Source organism: Sciurus vulgaris (assembly GCF_902686455.1).
Source record: "Sciurus vulgaris genome assembly, chromosome: 6".
NCBI lineage: Eukaryota > Metazoa > Chordata > Mammalia > Rodentia > Sciuridae > Sciurus > Sciurus vulgaris.
Genome location: NC_136466.1, coordinates 62,195,070 through 62,212,299, shown reverse-complemented (window position 1 = coordinate 62,212,299; position 17,230 = coordinate 62,195,070). Strand labels below are relative to the sequence as shown.

Below are 17,230 nucleotides of genomic sequence, written 5' to 3'. Positions count from 1 at the left end.
ACACTTCCCCCTATTTTTTCCACTTGCTCCATCTTCCATCTCAATCAAACGTTCCCTACTTCAAGTGGTGTTACTTACCAGGCCATTCTGGGCAACATAAGTAGGGAGACCACTTACTAAAGCCCAGTGGTCAGGAGGTGGACTCCTGTAAGACAAATAAATGGTGAATTTCAACATAGGGACTGTTTGGGACCCAAAACTTGAGTCTGAAGCTCTTCCCCTTTGCCACTTTCTGGTGCTTACATCCACTACACTTGACCAAACCCAAAATGCTGGCTGATCACCTTAATGTTAATTAGACATGGAGGAGAAGGTGATGAATATAACATGTTACTGATTGTCCATGAGGTTTAACTATCCAAGAAAAGAGACAACATCCATTTCACAGATTGTTACTGACTGCTGAGCAAAAACACAAACTATCACTTCCTTCATAGAGTTAGTAGCTTCACACTTCGTAGAGAGTTTGAAAAGTCATCTACAGTGAGCTCCTGCCAGGCACTAGTCACTAAGCTAAGTGCTTTACATATTTGTGGAAATAATGATATTACAATTTTTGGTATTATAGTGATGTGCCATATAATGATGTTTCAGTCAGCAGTGGACCACACACATGAACAAGGTCCCATAAGATGATTTCTTCCAGTGATGTCATGGCCATCTTAGTTTGTGTGAGCACATTCTATGATGTTCACACAATGACAAAATTGCCTGGCATTTCTCAAAATCTGTCCCCTTCCTAGCTGGGTCCTGTGGTATACACCTGTAATCCCAGCAACTCAGGAGGCTGAGGCAGGAGGATTTCAAGTTCCAGGATGGGCTTGGAAACTTAGAGAGATGCTATCTCAAAATAAAAATTAAAAACAGCTGGAAATGTGGCTCAGTGGTAGAGCACCCCTAGGTTCAATCTCCAGTGCAATAAACAACTAACTAAATAAATATGTCCCCTCCCTTAAGTGATGTGAAAAGTTGTATTACTTTTTGATTACTTTAGAAAAATATGTACAGAGAAAAATGCATTAAAATTCATTGATCATAAATGACACAAATAAAATAAATAATCATTGGTGTTTCAGGTCCCTAACTTTTGAAATGATATGTTATATAGAAATAGATAAATTAATACACTCTCAAATGCTATATTCTGATAGAAATAGAAGTTCTTGTTCTTAACATGGACAAATAAACCATTATTTTTGTTTATTTATCAATGCTTTTTGGAGTCCTGTTTTAAATCTTTTCCCATCCCAAGACCATAAGGCTATTCTTTGATATTATCTTCTAAAAGTCTTATAGTTTTGCTTTTCACAGTTAGATACCTTAACCCACCAAAATTTATATTTGTGTAGTTTATTGTTGAGGGGAGAATCATGTTCCTTTTTTTCCCATATGGGTACCTGTTTATCAAGCAGAATTTATTGAAAAGAAGATTCTTTCCAAGAGGTTTTGCCATGATCTTTGTCATTACAAAGTGGTTTTAGTATGTTTCTGTCTCTTTGTTCTGTTTCATTGATCTGTTCATCCATCCTTGTTCTATGACCTTGTTGACTTAATCATCATAGCTTGCTTGCTCCTTCCTTTCTTTCTTTTTTTCTTTCTTTCAATCTTCTCTCTCTCTCTCTCTCTCTCTCTCTCTCTCTTCTTTTTCTTTCTATACTGGGAATTGAAGCCAGGGGTGCTTTACCACTGAGCTACATACCCTAGTCCTTTCTATGTTTTATTTTGAGACAGGGTGTCACTGAGTTGCTGAGAGTCTTGCTAAGATGCTGAGGCTGGCTTCAAAGATGGGATCCTCCTGCCTCAGCCTTCCAAGTTGCTAGGAGTAGAGACCTGTGCCACCACACCCAGATAATTACCACAGCTTTAGAGTAATTCCTGACATGTAGTAGAACAAGTGCTACTATCTTGTTCTTCAATAGTGCCTTGCCTAGCTGGGGGCGGTGGCACACACCTGTAAATCCCAGTAGTTGGGGAGGCTGAGGCAGGAGGATCACAACTTCAAGACCAGCTTCAGCAACTTAATGACACTCTGCCTCAAAACACAAAATAAATATTATTGGGGGTGTGACTCAGTGGTAGAGAGCCCCCAGATTCAATCCCCAGCACTGCGGGGGGCGGGGGGACTCTTTAGAAGATTAAAAGTTCTCCTTTATGGAGATAATCATGTGACGCTTCTTTCAATGTGGCACATTATGTTGGCTGATTTTCCTCAAGTTAAACCAAGCCTCAATTCCTAGAACAAACCCACCTGGGTAATGATGAACAATCCTTTTTATATTGTAGGTCATTATTTGCTAACATTTTATTTAGGATATTTGTATCTATGTTCACAAGTGAACTTGGTCTGAATTTTCCTTTTTGTTGGGCTTTAGGATAAAACTTGTTCTAGTCATTTTTTTCTATTCTTATATAATAATATATGTGAGAGTTTCAATACTTCTCCCTTAAGTATTAAGAAGAATATGGATTTGGAGAGTTTTTGTGGGAAAGTTTTTTTTTTTTTTTTTTTTTGGGTGCTGGGGCTCGAACCCAGGACTTTGTGCTTACAAGGCAAGCACTCTGCCGACTGAGCTATCTCCCCAGCCCCTGTGGGAAAGTTTTTATTCATTTTATTGTTAGACTATTTTGGGTCTTATATAGTTTCTTGTTTCGTATTTTGTAGGTTTCGTTTTTCTGATAATTTGCCTATTTAATCTAGATTTAAAGTTTTTTTAAAAAAACTCCTCATCTTTATCTTTTTTTTTTTTTTTTTTTTTTTACATTTTTCAGTGCAAGGAACCAAACCCAGAGCCTTATGCCACAGGCTAACTCCGAGTTGTAAAGTCAGCTCTACTCCTGACTCTCTGTTATCTTTTTAATGTTTATGTCATTGTAGTTATGCACCCCTTTTCATTCCTGATACTGTTTATTCAATTTTTCTCTCTATTTTTCTTGCTCAGTCTTGCTAGAGATTTATTAGCCTGTTTAAAGAACCAACTTTTGACACTCGTTCATTGTTTATTTGTTTTTATTTCATGAATTTGGGGCTTATCTTTTTAATTTCCTTTTCAGACATTTTTTCTTTGTGGTACCAGGGACAGAAATGAGGTATGTTTTACCCCCGAGCTACATTCGCACTTCTTTTTATTTATTTTGAGACAGGGTCTCTCTTAAGTTGCTGAAGATGCCTCAGCACCCCAAGTCCCTGGGATTACAGGTATGCACCATCACACCTAGCCCTTGTAGACTTTTTGGGGGTTTATTCTTTGCTTGTTTCTTTTAATGTCTTGAAAGGATGTGATGAATAGCTTCTGTCTGCCCTTCCAGACCTACCCTCTATTCTTCTCACAGGAAGCCAATCTACATGGACCATTTCTGATCCTCTAGGTTCTGGTTGAATTTGGGCAACGAAGAGACCAAGCCAGGGTGGAGGGCAGTAGAACATTGAGGTGAGGTTAACTCTTCCCTGTGCCAGATTGCTTTGACCTGGTTATATTCCTTTTCTAAAGTAAATGCTTCTCTCAAGGCAGTCTGCTCCAAGTGATGCCCCTTCCGGGTTCTGGAACTCTCCCTGGGCCAGAAATGATAACTCCACCACTACTAGAATGTTCCCTTATGGTTCCCTTCTCTACCCACACCTTCATGATCCGTCCCTCTCAATTGTTCAAATTATTCAAATTACCCTAATTTGAATGGGACACTTGTTTTCTGTTAGAACCTTGTCTAACACAAATGGGCACACCCTACCTAGCTCAATACTTTCTCAGCTTTTATCCTGTTCCAATCCTGTATGTAAGACTGTAAATTTCACCTTGAGCACAATTTCACTGTATCACACAGGTTTTAATATGTAGAATTCTGTTATTTTTCAGCTCAGAATATCTTAATATCTTCTCATTTCTCTTAATTGGTTTTTTTAAAAAAATTGATTGATTGGAAATGTACTTCTTTTTGTTTTTTCCTAGAAAAGTATTTCCTAGTTTCAAGCATATGAGAATTACTGGTTATTTTGTGTTTGCCTTTGTGTTTTCTGAGATACGAGGGATTGAACCCACAGATGCTCTATCACTGAGCTACATCCCCAGTTTTTTTGTTTGTTTGTTTGTTTTGTTTTTTTTTTTGGTTTTTTTGAGACAGGGTCTCATTAAGTTGCTGAGGCTGGCCTTCAACTTGTCCTCCTCCTACCTCAATCCCCAGCCACTGGGATTATGGGTGTGCACCACCCATAATCTGCACCCAGATTTGATTACTTTTTTGTAATTGGTTTCTTACATATTTTTATTGTGAGCAAAGGACATTCCTTATATGATTTCGATCTTTTGAAAGTTATTAAGGTTTGCTTTATGGCTCAGTATATGAGCAGATATTGTAAATGTTGCCTGTATGCTTGAAAAAACCTGAGTGTTCTATACTTTGGGAGGTTGGGAGCAATGTTCTCTATATAGTCATTAGGTTATGTTTGTTACCTATGTTACACAAATATTGTATACTTTGTTCTATTTTCCTTCTATTGACTAGTGAACCTGTATCTGTCTATATATTCTTGTATTTTGGTCAATTTTTGCTTTATATTTTTGAGTCCATGTATGAAGTATATGCAAATTTAGAACTGTAATGTCGTCCTGTATCATCAAGTTCGATTGACCCTTTATTATTAAGAAGGGACTACCTTTATCTCTACTGATGTTCTACAGTATAACATCTATTTTTATTTGATTTTAAATAGTTTCACCAGAGCAGAGGGTGCAGCTCAGTGGTAAGGGTGTGCTTAGTATGCCCTGGGTTCAATTCCCAGCACACACACACACACACACACATACACACACACACACAAGTATAATATAGCTATACCAGTTTTCTTTCTCTTTTGGTTAGCATTCATATGATGTATCTTTTTAATCTTTTACTTTCAAATTCTCTGTTCTTATCCTTCCAATAGATTTCCTATAGCCAGGCACATTCACACATGCCTGTAATCCCAGTTACTTAGGAAGCTGAGGCAGAAGAATCTCACATTTGAGGCAAGGCTGGACAAGTTAGCAAAACACTGTCTCAAAATAAAAAATAAAAAGACAGGGGTGTATGTAGCTCAGTAATATAGTGTCCCTAGGTTCAATCCCTAGTACTAGACAGGGTATATGGTATTTCATCATATCTAGGAAGTAGTGTGTGTGTGTGTGGGGGGGGGGAGTTGTGTGTATTACTGGGAATTAAACCAGGGCTTCACAAATGCTAGCCAAGTGCTCTACCACTGAGATACATCTCTAGTTCTTTTTATTTTGCAACATTGTCGTGATTAAGTTGCCCAGGCTGTTTTTGAACTTGTGATCCTTCTGCCTTAACCTCCTCATAATTACAGGTGTGCACCACCTTGTCCATTGGAAGTAATCATTTTTGAGGAACAATTTTGTGTGTGACTGAGAATGTTAAAATGCTTCCAATTGATCTGCATTGTGCTTTTTGCTTGTAATTTTTACTTTTACTGTGCTATTCAAGACAACTTTTTTTAGTACCCTCTCATGATATAATCTTTTTTTTTTTTTCAGTACTGGGAATTGAAACCCAGGGGTGCTCTACTATTGAGCCACATCCCCAGTTATTTTTATTTTGAGAGAGGGTCTCTCTAAGTTATCCATTCTGGCCTCAAACTTAGGATCCTCCTGCCTCGGGCTCCGGAGTGACTGGGATTATAGTCATGTGCCACTATCTGGTTCATAGCACTGTCCCTTCCAGTTACTTTCTTTTCTTTTGGTACCAGGGATTGAACCCAGCCCTTGCATCCCTAGCCCTTGTTATTTTTTTCTTTGAGACAGGTCACCCTAAAGTTAGTCCAGGCCTCATTAAGTTGCTAAGACTGGTTTTGAACTTGTGGTCCTCTTGCCTCAAACTCCTGAGCCACTGGAAGCCGCCGCACCCAGCTGTTCCAGTTACTTCATGTGGCAGTTAAAATCACTGTGGATAGCATCCACTAATGGTTCCTCAACATTAACTCAAGTAAAGTTACATCATTATAAGTGCTTATGACCAAGTTCATGCGTCAGCAGGCAAAGATAACTACATGGAGACCGCCACGTGACTGACAGCTACTGTACAATGTCATTGATTCTGCTTCAGAAATGTCAAAAGTTAGAAACCTATGCATCTTAGAATCAATGAAATGTGATAGGTTTCTTTCTTATCCAGCCTATCAACCTTTGTTATATGACTGGAACATCTAGTTGACTTATATTTAAAGAAACTATTGCTATATTTGGATTTAAATATCATTTTTACTGTACTTTCTATTTTTCCTACCTCTCTGGTTTTCCTAAACTCATATTTGACCTTCCTTTGATTAAGCAAATTATTTATTTACTATTCAGTTTCCCCTTCTGTTGGTTTGAATGGCATATTCTGTGGCAGCCATTAAGAGTATTTACCAACATTTTGGCTGTCCCTCTTCTGGGCACATTGTTGGGTTGCACTCCCTGTCCCCTTGAAGTAAAGTATGGCTGTGTGACTAGCTTTGGCCATTGAAATGTGAGTGAGTGGAAATGATGTATCACCTTCATATGGACATTTTACAAGCCAGGGTGTTTTCTTATGTTCTCTCTTTCCTTGGTGATATTATTAGTTCATCTTTCAAGGTTCAAAATGGTGGTTGATTTATCAGCGTTGGTCCCTTCCCGACCATAATTCCATGTATTATAGTCCCAACTGCAACCCACCAATTGGCGATGACCAGACAGGGGACAGGACAATAAAACTCTGTTGTTTATACCACTGAGATCTCAAGGTCTTGTTACCGCAGCATAGCATAGCTATTGTGCTGATTCAAAAATTTGTATTAGGCGAGCATGGTGGCACATGCCTGTGAGCCCAGCTACTTAGGAGGCTGAGGCAGGAGGATTGCAATTCACACCAGCCTGGGCAATTTAGCAAGAATCTGTCTTAAAAACTAAACAAAAAACTAGGGAATGTAGCTCAGTGGTAGAGCACCCCTGGATTCAATCCCAAGTATAGCCAAAAAAAAAAAAAAAAAATATATATATATATATATATATATATATTTTTTTTTTTTCAATCAGAAACAGAATATTGCCATTAAAAAGCAAAAGTCTGAAACAGGTGATTTATGTGGAAGACAAGGCAATGTTAACAGAGGCCAGTCACATGAGATGCTTAACAAGCAATAATAAAACATGGGGGAGCTAGTTACTGACCGGGATCATTTCAAATACAGATAGTGAGTTTAATAAACTTGTAGTTCTAGAAAAGGGGTAAGAACACAGAATGGCAGAATAGTTTGCATTTGCCAAGGTTAAAAAGAAGAAGAGATGGGCTTAGAAAAGAATCACAGTCAGTCCTTATTCAAGCAGGAATGGAAGAGAATAGAGAAAACCTAGAAACAGAAGAACTTGACACAACTTCTTGTCCTCAACTAGCAAAAGATAAATCTGAGGATTTGTTCATCCAAGTGACAGAGGATCGTTAGAGTTTGGTCTGGTGGCTAGGGTGGAGTCAGTGTTTCCTATCACGCCCACAGTTTGAGAATCAGGGCAACATACAGTCAATCTCTTCAGGTAAACAAAAAAATTCAGGGCGTGACTCTTTCCCAGAACCTGACTGCAGCCTCCAGGAGCCTGCAATTCAGTTGAGAAAGAGAGCCCTGTCTCAAGACAGCTTCTGTGTGTCCTAAAACTAATGAGCTACATTCCCCAGTTTTTGTGGATCCTGCAACAAGGAGAGGATTTGAATAGATAAGACGGTGACAAAGTTTTCTGCAGATGCTTTGCAGGCAAGAGTTCAGGCCTGTGCTACAAAGGGTTGCCAATGTTTAAGTCGCTTTCATTTTCATGGTCCTGGGTATTGAACCCTGAGGTGCTCTAGCACTGGGCTATACTCTTAGCCCTACATTATTTTTAAAATTTTGAGACAGGTTCTCCTCGAATTGCCCAGGTGACCTTGAATTTGCAATCCTCAAGCCTCAGCCTCCCCGGTGGCTGGGATTACAGGAGTGTTACTGTTCAATACTTCAAATGGTCCTTGAGTTCCTGCTACGTAGAAGCAGGTTCTACAGGGTCCTTTCCTGTCCTCTTCGTTATCCTTCTTGGTCACATTTGAAGAGGACATTAGAAAATAACCTTTTCTTGGGGCTGAGTCACTTTCTTTGTTGGTATCTTGCTTTTGCTTATCCCCATTCTTGAACCCCAGCAGTAGCTCCTCAGAAAACCACTGAAAAGTCCTGATTCGCCAGATGTTGGGGCACACTCCTGTAACTTAGAAAGACCCTGTCTTGAAATAAAATTAAAAGGGCTGGGGGTGACACTTAGTGTTAGAGTGCTTGCCTGGCACATGGGAGGCCTTGGGTTCAATCCCCTATACTGCAAAAACAAGTGGAAGGAAGGAAGGAAGGAAGGAAGGAAGGAAGGAAGGAAGGAAGGAAGGAAGGAAGGAAGGAAGGGAGGGAGGGAGGGAGGGAGGGAGGGAGGGAGGGAGGGAGGGAGGGAGGGAGGAAGGAAGGAAGGAAGGAAAGGGGTAAAGGGGTGAGGGAAAAGAAAAAGACCTGACTTGATCCCATACTCTGATTCTATAGGTAGGAAACTGAGACCCCACAGACTACTTATTATACTGGGTGTGGGGCTGGAACTCAAAACCCCAAGTTGACAGCTGGCCTCCTGAGACTTTGATTAAATCTCTTCCCCCTCTGGGGCCTCATTTCTCACCTTGTGTGAGTTGCTCCCTTTGCACAATGCCTTGACTGCTCTCTCTGCCTCTAACCAAGAGCCTGGTTGTATTGGGTTGGGTTGGCGTTCATCTGGGAATGAGTAACCTATGGACATAGGTATTCTGCATGTTTTGAGATGAAACTTACGGGATTACTTTGATGTCTTCTTTGCCATGCAAGATGTAGTCAATGACCTTGTAAAAGTTGATTTCCTGGCAAAATAGATAGAAAAATATTACATTAAGAGTGAGAGACAGAACTTCAAAAGGAGTGTGACCATGAGACAGATCTTGCTGTTTTTGATGTTATTTTGGAGGGAAAAGAACACATGAAGTTTATTACATGCCTGGGGCATGGGAGTATTAGACTCCCAGATCTTGTTCTTTACTCTCACTGGCCCTGCGATTTTCAGGAAGCACCCAGTTTGCCATCCTCCCTCTGACGGTGCTCCCTGCTGTCTTCTGGTGTTTGCTGTCCTCAGTTGACCCTCAGGATTCAGTGTACTCCTCTGTGCAACCAACTGACTGCAGCCAGGCAGGAGGCTGGGATCTGGAGCTGGGAAGAGGGGTGGAAGATTTCCAAGGGGATCCCGACATGGAATGCAAGGAGAAAGAGATCAAGTCCAGAAAGGAGAGGGGAGAGGGAATGGAGGTTCCCATATCCATTTAGAACGATAGTCCACCCAGCCAGTTGCTGTACAGGGAGGCTCCTTGGCTATGGTCCCTTTCTCCTCCACACTTACCACCCAGCTGTGTCTTTCCACTCTATGCTGAGTCATTTCCACTCTAGATATTCAAATGCAGGTACATGGGCACCACCCTAATCCTCTGGACTCAGGGAACTCCTGATTCAGGCAAGGGTGTATGAATGCCCATTTGGTGACAGGAAAGTGGTGATTATGACCTTCTTCAGTCTCCTGCAGTTGAGGCCTTACTCCTTAAAGCTCACCACTGGCAGAGACACAGGGGCTGAACACTTCCAGAAGGCGAACTGACCAACAACCAGAACTTTTGAATTGCTCCAGTGTGTAGGTTGCCCCAGGAGCAACGCGTTCCCCAGAATAGGAAGCATCCAAGGGGGAGATTACGTGACCCCACAGCATGAGGACTGGCATGGAGCTGAGACTCGACCTGGAGTGAAAAGGCTCACCCCAGTCTTGGTGGAATGAGGTGCACTCTCTGGGTCTTGGTTTCTCCAACTGTAAGATTAGTGTTTGTTGCTGCTGCTAAGCAACAGACCTCTCTCCCCAAAGCACAGGACCTCATCACATAGAACTTGAGTAGAAGCCATGTTGGATACACAGGTCTTGAGCTCTGTGTGTTCTTTCCTGCTCCTGTTCTTGACCTCCCCCTCCCTGTTATCTCCTGGTCAGGGCAGCTGCTGCCAACTCAACTGTTTTTGTTTATTTTGTTTTGTTTCATTTTGGTACTGGGGATTGAACCCAGGGGCATTTAACCTCTGAGTCACATCCCTACCCCTTTTTATATTTGTTTAAAGACAGGGTCTCACTAAGTTGCTCAGGGTCTTACTATGTTGCTGAGGTGAGCTTTGAACTCACCGTCCTCCTGCCTCAGCCTCTGGAGACGCTGGGATTACAGGTGTGCGCCACCATCCCTGGCCAACTCGACTGTTTTAAGGACAAATGGAGGAGAAAAACAAAACAAAACAAAACCCTGCAATATCTTTAAAGTTTCTCCTAGCTGTGATCCTGAAAATGCAGTGGATAGTTAGTAATCTCTCTCCAGATTAAAATGCACATATTCTTTGAGCCAATGATTCCACATGTGGTAATGGTCCTATAGATACACTCCCAAATATGGATGAAAGTATGGTTTGCCCCATCCAGGGGTCTCATCCACACTGCTCTAAAAAACCCGGAGATTCCTAAGTACATATACACGAATGTGCCACAGTAAATTTCACCTTTATGTATATCCATAGCAGGCCAATTTATATAAACAATCTATAAGTAAATAGAAGAAAGATCAGCGAAGTAGAGAAAAGGGAACAGGGGAGAGAGGAGTAGAGGGAAAGGGGAAGTACTGGGGACTCAATTAGAGCAAATTTTATCCTATGTTGGCATAATTATGTCATAATGAACCCAAATAGTATATATAACTAAAATGAACTAGTAAATAAAATAAAAAGCCTAAAGACAATTCTGTATCATTAGGAAGGTGATTAAACGAAATTGTGTACAGATGTTTCTTGACCTATAATGGATTCCATTCCGATAAAGTTGTCAGTTGGCAATATCATAAGTCAAAATGCATTTAATCTGCCTAACCTACTGAACACTCTAGCCTAGCAACAGGAGTGTCAGCGATTTACCCTCATGACTATGGGGCTGGCTGGGAGCTGGGTTCCCTGCTGCCACCCAGTATTGTGAGTGAGTGCAGTATGCATGTTGCTAGCCCAGGACAAAGATCCAAATTCAAAGTCCATTTTCTACTGAATGCAGGTCACTTTCCACCATCATAAGGTCAAAAAATTGTAGGCTGAACCATCATAAGTCACAATCTGTGCCCTATGGGGATACTTGGCATTTTTTCCAGTAATATAGCTGTGTTCATGATGATAGTGAAAAATGCCCAGATCTGCAGTTAAGTGAGAAAAGTGAGGCACAAACTAGAATCAAGGTGGAATATACTTCTGAGTATCTGGATGTATGTCGATATTCCTGGAAAGATAGACTGAGCACTATGGCTGCCTGGGGAGCTGACCAGGAGGGAGGGAAGCTTCAATTTGTATGATGTGAGCTTTTCATTGGGCTCATGTATTGCTTTTTCTCAATAAATAGTAGAGAATTTTCTTTTATTTATTTATTTATTTATTTTTTTGGTACTGGGGGATCAAACTCAGGACCTCCTGCATGATACCAGGCAAGTGCTCTACCACTGAGCTACCTCCAGTCCAAAGCATTTTAAAATAATGATGTTATATTCTGTAAGTGGTTCTAAAAAGCAAAGATAGTGCCTGTCACGTACCTGTAATCCTGGGAGCTCAGGAGGCTGAGGCAGAAGGATCACAAGTTCAAGGCCAGCCTCAGCAATTTAGCAACATAGTGAAAGCTGTCTCAAAATAAACAATTAGAAAGAACTGGAGATGTAACACAGTAACAAAGCATCCCTGGGCTTTATCCCCAGTACAAAAATAAATAAATAAATAAACATAAAATAACAAAGATAGTCATATCATCTGCTGGGGCTTTGGTGGAACTGCTTCTACCTGGAAGGAGGACAGAGTTCCAGGACCTTCTTGATCAACTTTGTGTCTTTGCCTTAGGACCATCTTCCATTGGCCTGGCTGCTTGCCATACTCCTGGGCAAGCCTGAGGTTCTTGCATCTGGCAGGCTGCCTTACCTATGTCTCCATGAGACTCTCTAGAACGGTTAGAAATGGAAGGGTTTTTTTTTTTGTTTTGTTTTTTTAAGCTCACAGCAGAATCAATTTGCTTTCAGAAAAAGCAACAAGAAATCAGTGTGCTTTAAGTAAACAGGCTTTTTCTACACACTGTATCTTAGTCATGTTGCCTTCAAGGCTGCATTCATGTATGAATTCACCAAACTCTGGAAAATCCAAACAGAACCATCAAGGGCACCTTTGTTACCTTGCACTGAACGGCTAACACCGAAACACAAGGAGCCAGTACAACTGTAGCCAGATCCTGGTGCACGAAAATGAAGCAGTTTTAAAACTAGCGCTTTTTAAAAAACTTTGTTTTTTCATGAAACCTAACTAACCTGTATAAATTTTTAGTAATTCAAAAAACACACCATTTTAATTTTTACAGGTGACGAAGCAAGATGTAGCTGCTATTAGGGAAATTTAGACCTAAGATTTGGGGAAGTTAATGGGGTTGGAATTCAAACAAAAGATATATAAGCTATGAGCCACATCTCCAGCCCTTTTTATTTTTTCAGTTTTGAGTCAGGGTCTCACTTAGTTGTTTAGGGCCAGGCTAAGATGCTGAGTCTGGCCTTGAACTTGGAATTCTCCCGCCTCAACCTCTGGAGGCACTGGGATTATGAGTGTGCACCACCACTCCCAAACAAAAGGTGTATTTCTAATATGAATGTAGGAGATACGTGAGCGTCATTACAAGGCGTGGTTTGTAATTACAGTTACCAGAGACAAAAGCATTCTATGTGAGAATTTGCACAAATGATTTGACCTCTCTAAATCTCAAGTTTTCAACTAATGAGGGAAAAGAAGGCTATTTCCTTCATAAAGTTGTTGAGAAGAGTAAATGGTATAATCCATTTATGGATTTAATTTAATCCATAATGGTAAAGTGACTGGCGGATAGTGAGGCTCAACCCAGCTGGCTTACTGTGTGTTAATGGGGGACTGGTCCCCACAGCCTTACTGGGTAAGCCTAGCAGATTTGTCAGATGAGGAAGGCGGTCCTTCTGGAGGTTTGTTCTCTAAGAAGAGCAACTAGCTGGTGGAGCAGAAGCTAGAACTCAGGCTTCCTCCCACTAAGCCCATGCTCTTTCCAAAAGATCCACTTCTGGCCAGTCCTGTTGATATGTGTCTGGTCCCCAGCTCAGGACTCTGTGTCTTCTTCACAGCTGTGCCCTAGACCTGAGACTGACTTCAGCCATGAGTTCATGGACAACACCCAGTGACTGGGAAAGTAGAGGACCTGAGGGGCTATTTGATCAAGCTCATTTAAAGACAAGCAACCAATCAAACCCAAATCCTTTGTCTCCATGCCCTTTCCATTACAACTTTACTCTTGTGAAGACTAAACCTCAGGTGACTGAGATGGGGAAGGATTTGGGTAAAGAAACATCTTTTTTTTTTTTTTTTTTAACTTCTATTAACTTTTGAAGACTTATAACAGATAAAAAGTATTTTTGCTTCTATGTATGAAACTTTTTAAAAATCACTTTTTTTCAAGATATAAGAGCAACCCATTTCACCATTGAGTAAAAGTAAAGTAGGATAACTCACTTTTTTAAGTTAGTCCAAAGTGGCATTTAGGAGCTTCATTGTAGACAGCCATGCTGACAAACCAAAGTGTAGGGCTGGGTCTGTTTTCGTTTTGGTTTTCTTAACAGTCAAAATTCATGGCTTAAGTTCTAGATATGTTCTAATTGTAAGGCAGGTATCTGCTAGGATTCCACCACTGATATGCTGTTTGGGATGGACACTGGAGGGCAAAGCACAGTTTGCTGGACCCATGTCAACTACCTAGTAGACATCAACGTCAAAGCATTTATCTTCTCCTCCTTGGTCTCCCTTTCCCTGGAAATCTACTCAGTATTGTGAAATACCTGCAATTCTGCCAAATTCTTTCACAAACTGGGATCCTTCTTGTCACTTAACTGTAGCAATTTTCTTCCTTTTGCTTCTCTCTCTTTCTTTTCTGTGTACTGGGGATTGAACCCAGGGAGCACTTAACCACTAAGCCTCATCCCCAACTCCTTTTATTTATTTATTTTTTTAATTTAGAGATAGGGTCTTGCTAAATTGCTTAGGGCCTTGCTATGTTGCTGCAGCTGCCTTTGAATTGGTGATCCTCCTACCTCAGCTTCCCCAGCAGCTAAGATTACAGATATGCATCACCCGGCCTGGTACCTGCATCATCTAATTTTAAAACTTTCATTGTAACCTCTGATCAAACATATCAGAATGATTTAGTTCAGTTTTAAAATCAGCTGATCCAGTTAAAACAGGATGAATCACATTCACTATGTCCCCAGAAATAAACAGCTGTCAGCAATCTCTACTACTTTCAGAATATAGTTATGTGTCATTCTTAAATGGGCAAAATGCAAGGCCGACTGGCCTCCTCTGACATGTTTCTTTAGGAGATTTACCGTGGATTTGTGCAGAACTTCTCCCAGGTTTCCTTGGATCTCACCCCAAACCATGCCACTGCCATCTATTACAGTGGAGCTGCACTTAAACATGATCTGAAAGTAGTAAGTACTGTGAGAACTTCTGTACAGAACTTCCTGGCACACAAATATGGTGACACATCAATTCCTTCAAAAGGTTCAAAGTTGATGTTGTCTTTCTTTTCCTTTCCTCCTTTTGTTACAGGACTAAAAGGTTGTTTACTTGTGACTTACTGTTAGACATAGTTCCAAAGCCATCTGATAACATTTTTGCCACTTGGACAATGATACCATGCTGTGCCATTTAAGCTCTTAAGGAGCTTCTTGATCTTCCAGATTTCTCCATGCCTATCAGAATTATCTGTTATCTTCTCCATTTGGTCTCCTGGGTCCTGGTTGGGTGGCTTTGACTTAGAACAATGGCTCCCTTGCTCCAGGTTGCTACCTGTGCTGCAATCTGCTTACATGGGGCCTCAAAATGAAAGACTTAACTATGGGTGTACTAGAACCTCAGTGACACCAAAACTTCTTGAATTGGTCAAATAATGGGCAGCTCTTCCTGGTTTGGTGCTCAGTGAGAAAATGTTCTGCTCAGTTCAGCCTTGAACGTTGGAGCACTTGAGGGTAAAGTGCCAGAGGAATTAGTACCTGACATTTCTCTGGCTCTCTTGGAACTGGAGATGATCTCTGACCTCTGATCTAAGGGCTCTGCTCTGAGAACTGAATATCAAAGCAGCCAAGGCAATGAGAGTTTATTGAAGCTGGTATTATCTTCATTGACATCAGATCTGCCATTTTGCTGCCGCCATTATTCTGCCCCCGCCACACCATTTTACAACCTAGATCATTAGCCCATGAACCTCCTTGTCAGCCATTGGTTCAATTGTTATTAGCCCATGAAATTTCACTACTTAAGAATAGCTCCCCCACCATTTTTTATCTCTCACCCTTCAGAGCAGACACTCTGCTCATCTGCCTAATAAAATCTCTTGTGTGAGTTCCTGTGTCCAAAATGGTTTTTTGGGTGTTTTCATTGGTGCTGAGACTCAGATGGGCTCTTCTACCACCACTTAGGTGAGTGGAATTCCATCTAATGCCCCAGATCCCCTGACGTTGGTCTCACCTTCCATTTGCCCAGACACCCTGTTCCACATCCACCACCGGCCTTCAGATTGGTGGGTTTCCCTATAGGTCAAGTTAAACACTCCTCTGCTGACCTGAGACATGACTGTTGCTTGTCCGGCACCCTTGAGGCAGTTGAGGAGTGGGGGTTCCCCCAGTCACAACAGTTATGGCTGGCCCCCTTAGTAGACCTTATTTGATGGGTGGTCCCCAATCTTTATGGTGGAGATTCTCTCTCTGGGTTGAGGCTCCTCTTTACTTCTCCTCTCAAAATTCCTGACACCAGGTCCTCAATACCCTCAGCTTTTGCCTGGCACACACAGACGGGGGTGATGACTCCCATCATTGTGTTAGCTCCTAGTCTCCAGCCAATTAGTCTGTGACCTTGGGACACCTTGGACACTGACTCTGCTGTTTATCAGTCTCCACCATGGGATCTGGGTCCTCCATTCCAGCAGATTCACCCCTGGGGTGTCTACTAGACAATCTTAAACCCCTTCACCTGACCCCTGGCCTAAAGTCACCAAAACTTATTTGCTTGTGTAATGACAATTGGCCACAGTATCCTTTAGATAATCAATCCAAAATGGCCACCTAATGGCACCCTGGATCCCAGTGTTCTATGGGACTTGCACAACTTCTGTGAGTGAGCAGGCAAACGGAAAGGTATTCCCTACATTCAAACTTCCTCTTTCTTGCACACGAAACCTGATCTTTGCTCTTCCTGCAAACCCGAACACCTCCTTTTGGCTTCTTCTCCCCCTCCTGATCCTTCCTCCTCTTCCAACTTCAACTCAGCTAACAAGCTACCCCATAACAGTCCCCTAGAGCAGAGACCCCTATCCTGCTCCTCTATCTCCTTTGCCCTGTTCTGTTTCTGCTATCATCCCCCTCCACCCAGCCCACCCAGTCCTCCTGCCATGAGGTCCCATGCACATGTTCTAATCCCCCTATGGGAGGTGACTGGTGTGAAGAGTCCATGTTCCTCTCTCACTCTCCAATCTTTCCCAGATAGAGAAGCGGCTGGGCTCCTTCACCTCCAACTCTGCAAACTTCACTAAGGAATTTCAGTATCTTACCCAGTCTTATGATGTTAGGTTAAAAAGATGCCTTTTTAGCATACCCTAGACTCTCAATTACTATTTCTGTTTATTTTTAAGGAATCAGACAGTGGATCTCAATTAACCTAGAAAGTGTTGCCTCAAGGACTTGGCAATAGCCCTCACTTGTTCAGCCAAACCCTAGCTAAGAACTTAGCAAAATTCAGAAATAAAATATCTATAATTGTTTCCCAGTATGTAGATGACATCCTTTCATGTGCCTCCACCTGGGTGGAATGTCAAAAGACCATTACAGAGCTTCTAAACTTCTTAGCTAACAGAGGTTATAAGATCTCAAAGAAGAAAGCTTAATTATGACATCAGCAGGTTCAATACTTAGGATGAAGCAAAATTTAACCTGCTTGTCACTAAGAGAAGGAAAAAACACGCTCACCAACCCAAATGCCAGTGGCATGTCTCAGTAAGGAATATGATATAACAGCCCCATTCCTCAAAAGTAGTGGGAGATAATG

General features: G+C 41.5%; 1 protein-coding gene across 2 annotated transcripts in view; it reads right to left on the bottom strand.

The window, feature by feature from the left end:
• The window catches only part of PDE6A (phosphodiesterase 6A), a gene marked incomplete at its 5' end in the record, with an annotated part of 83,755 nt that overhangs the window by 41,281 nt on the left and 25,244 nt on the right, over window positions 1-17,230 (bottom strand). For both annotated transcript variants that reach the window (XM_079144762.1, XM_079144763.1), the window contains 2 exons: window positions 79-145; window positions 8,834-8,898. In XM_079144762.1, coding sequence (XP_079000888.1) covers window positions 79-145; window positions 8,834-8,898 — 132 coding nt within the window. The remainder of the gene's footprint in view (window positions 1-78; window positions 146-8,833; window positions 8,899-17,230) is intronic.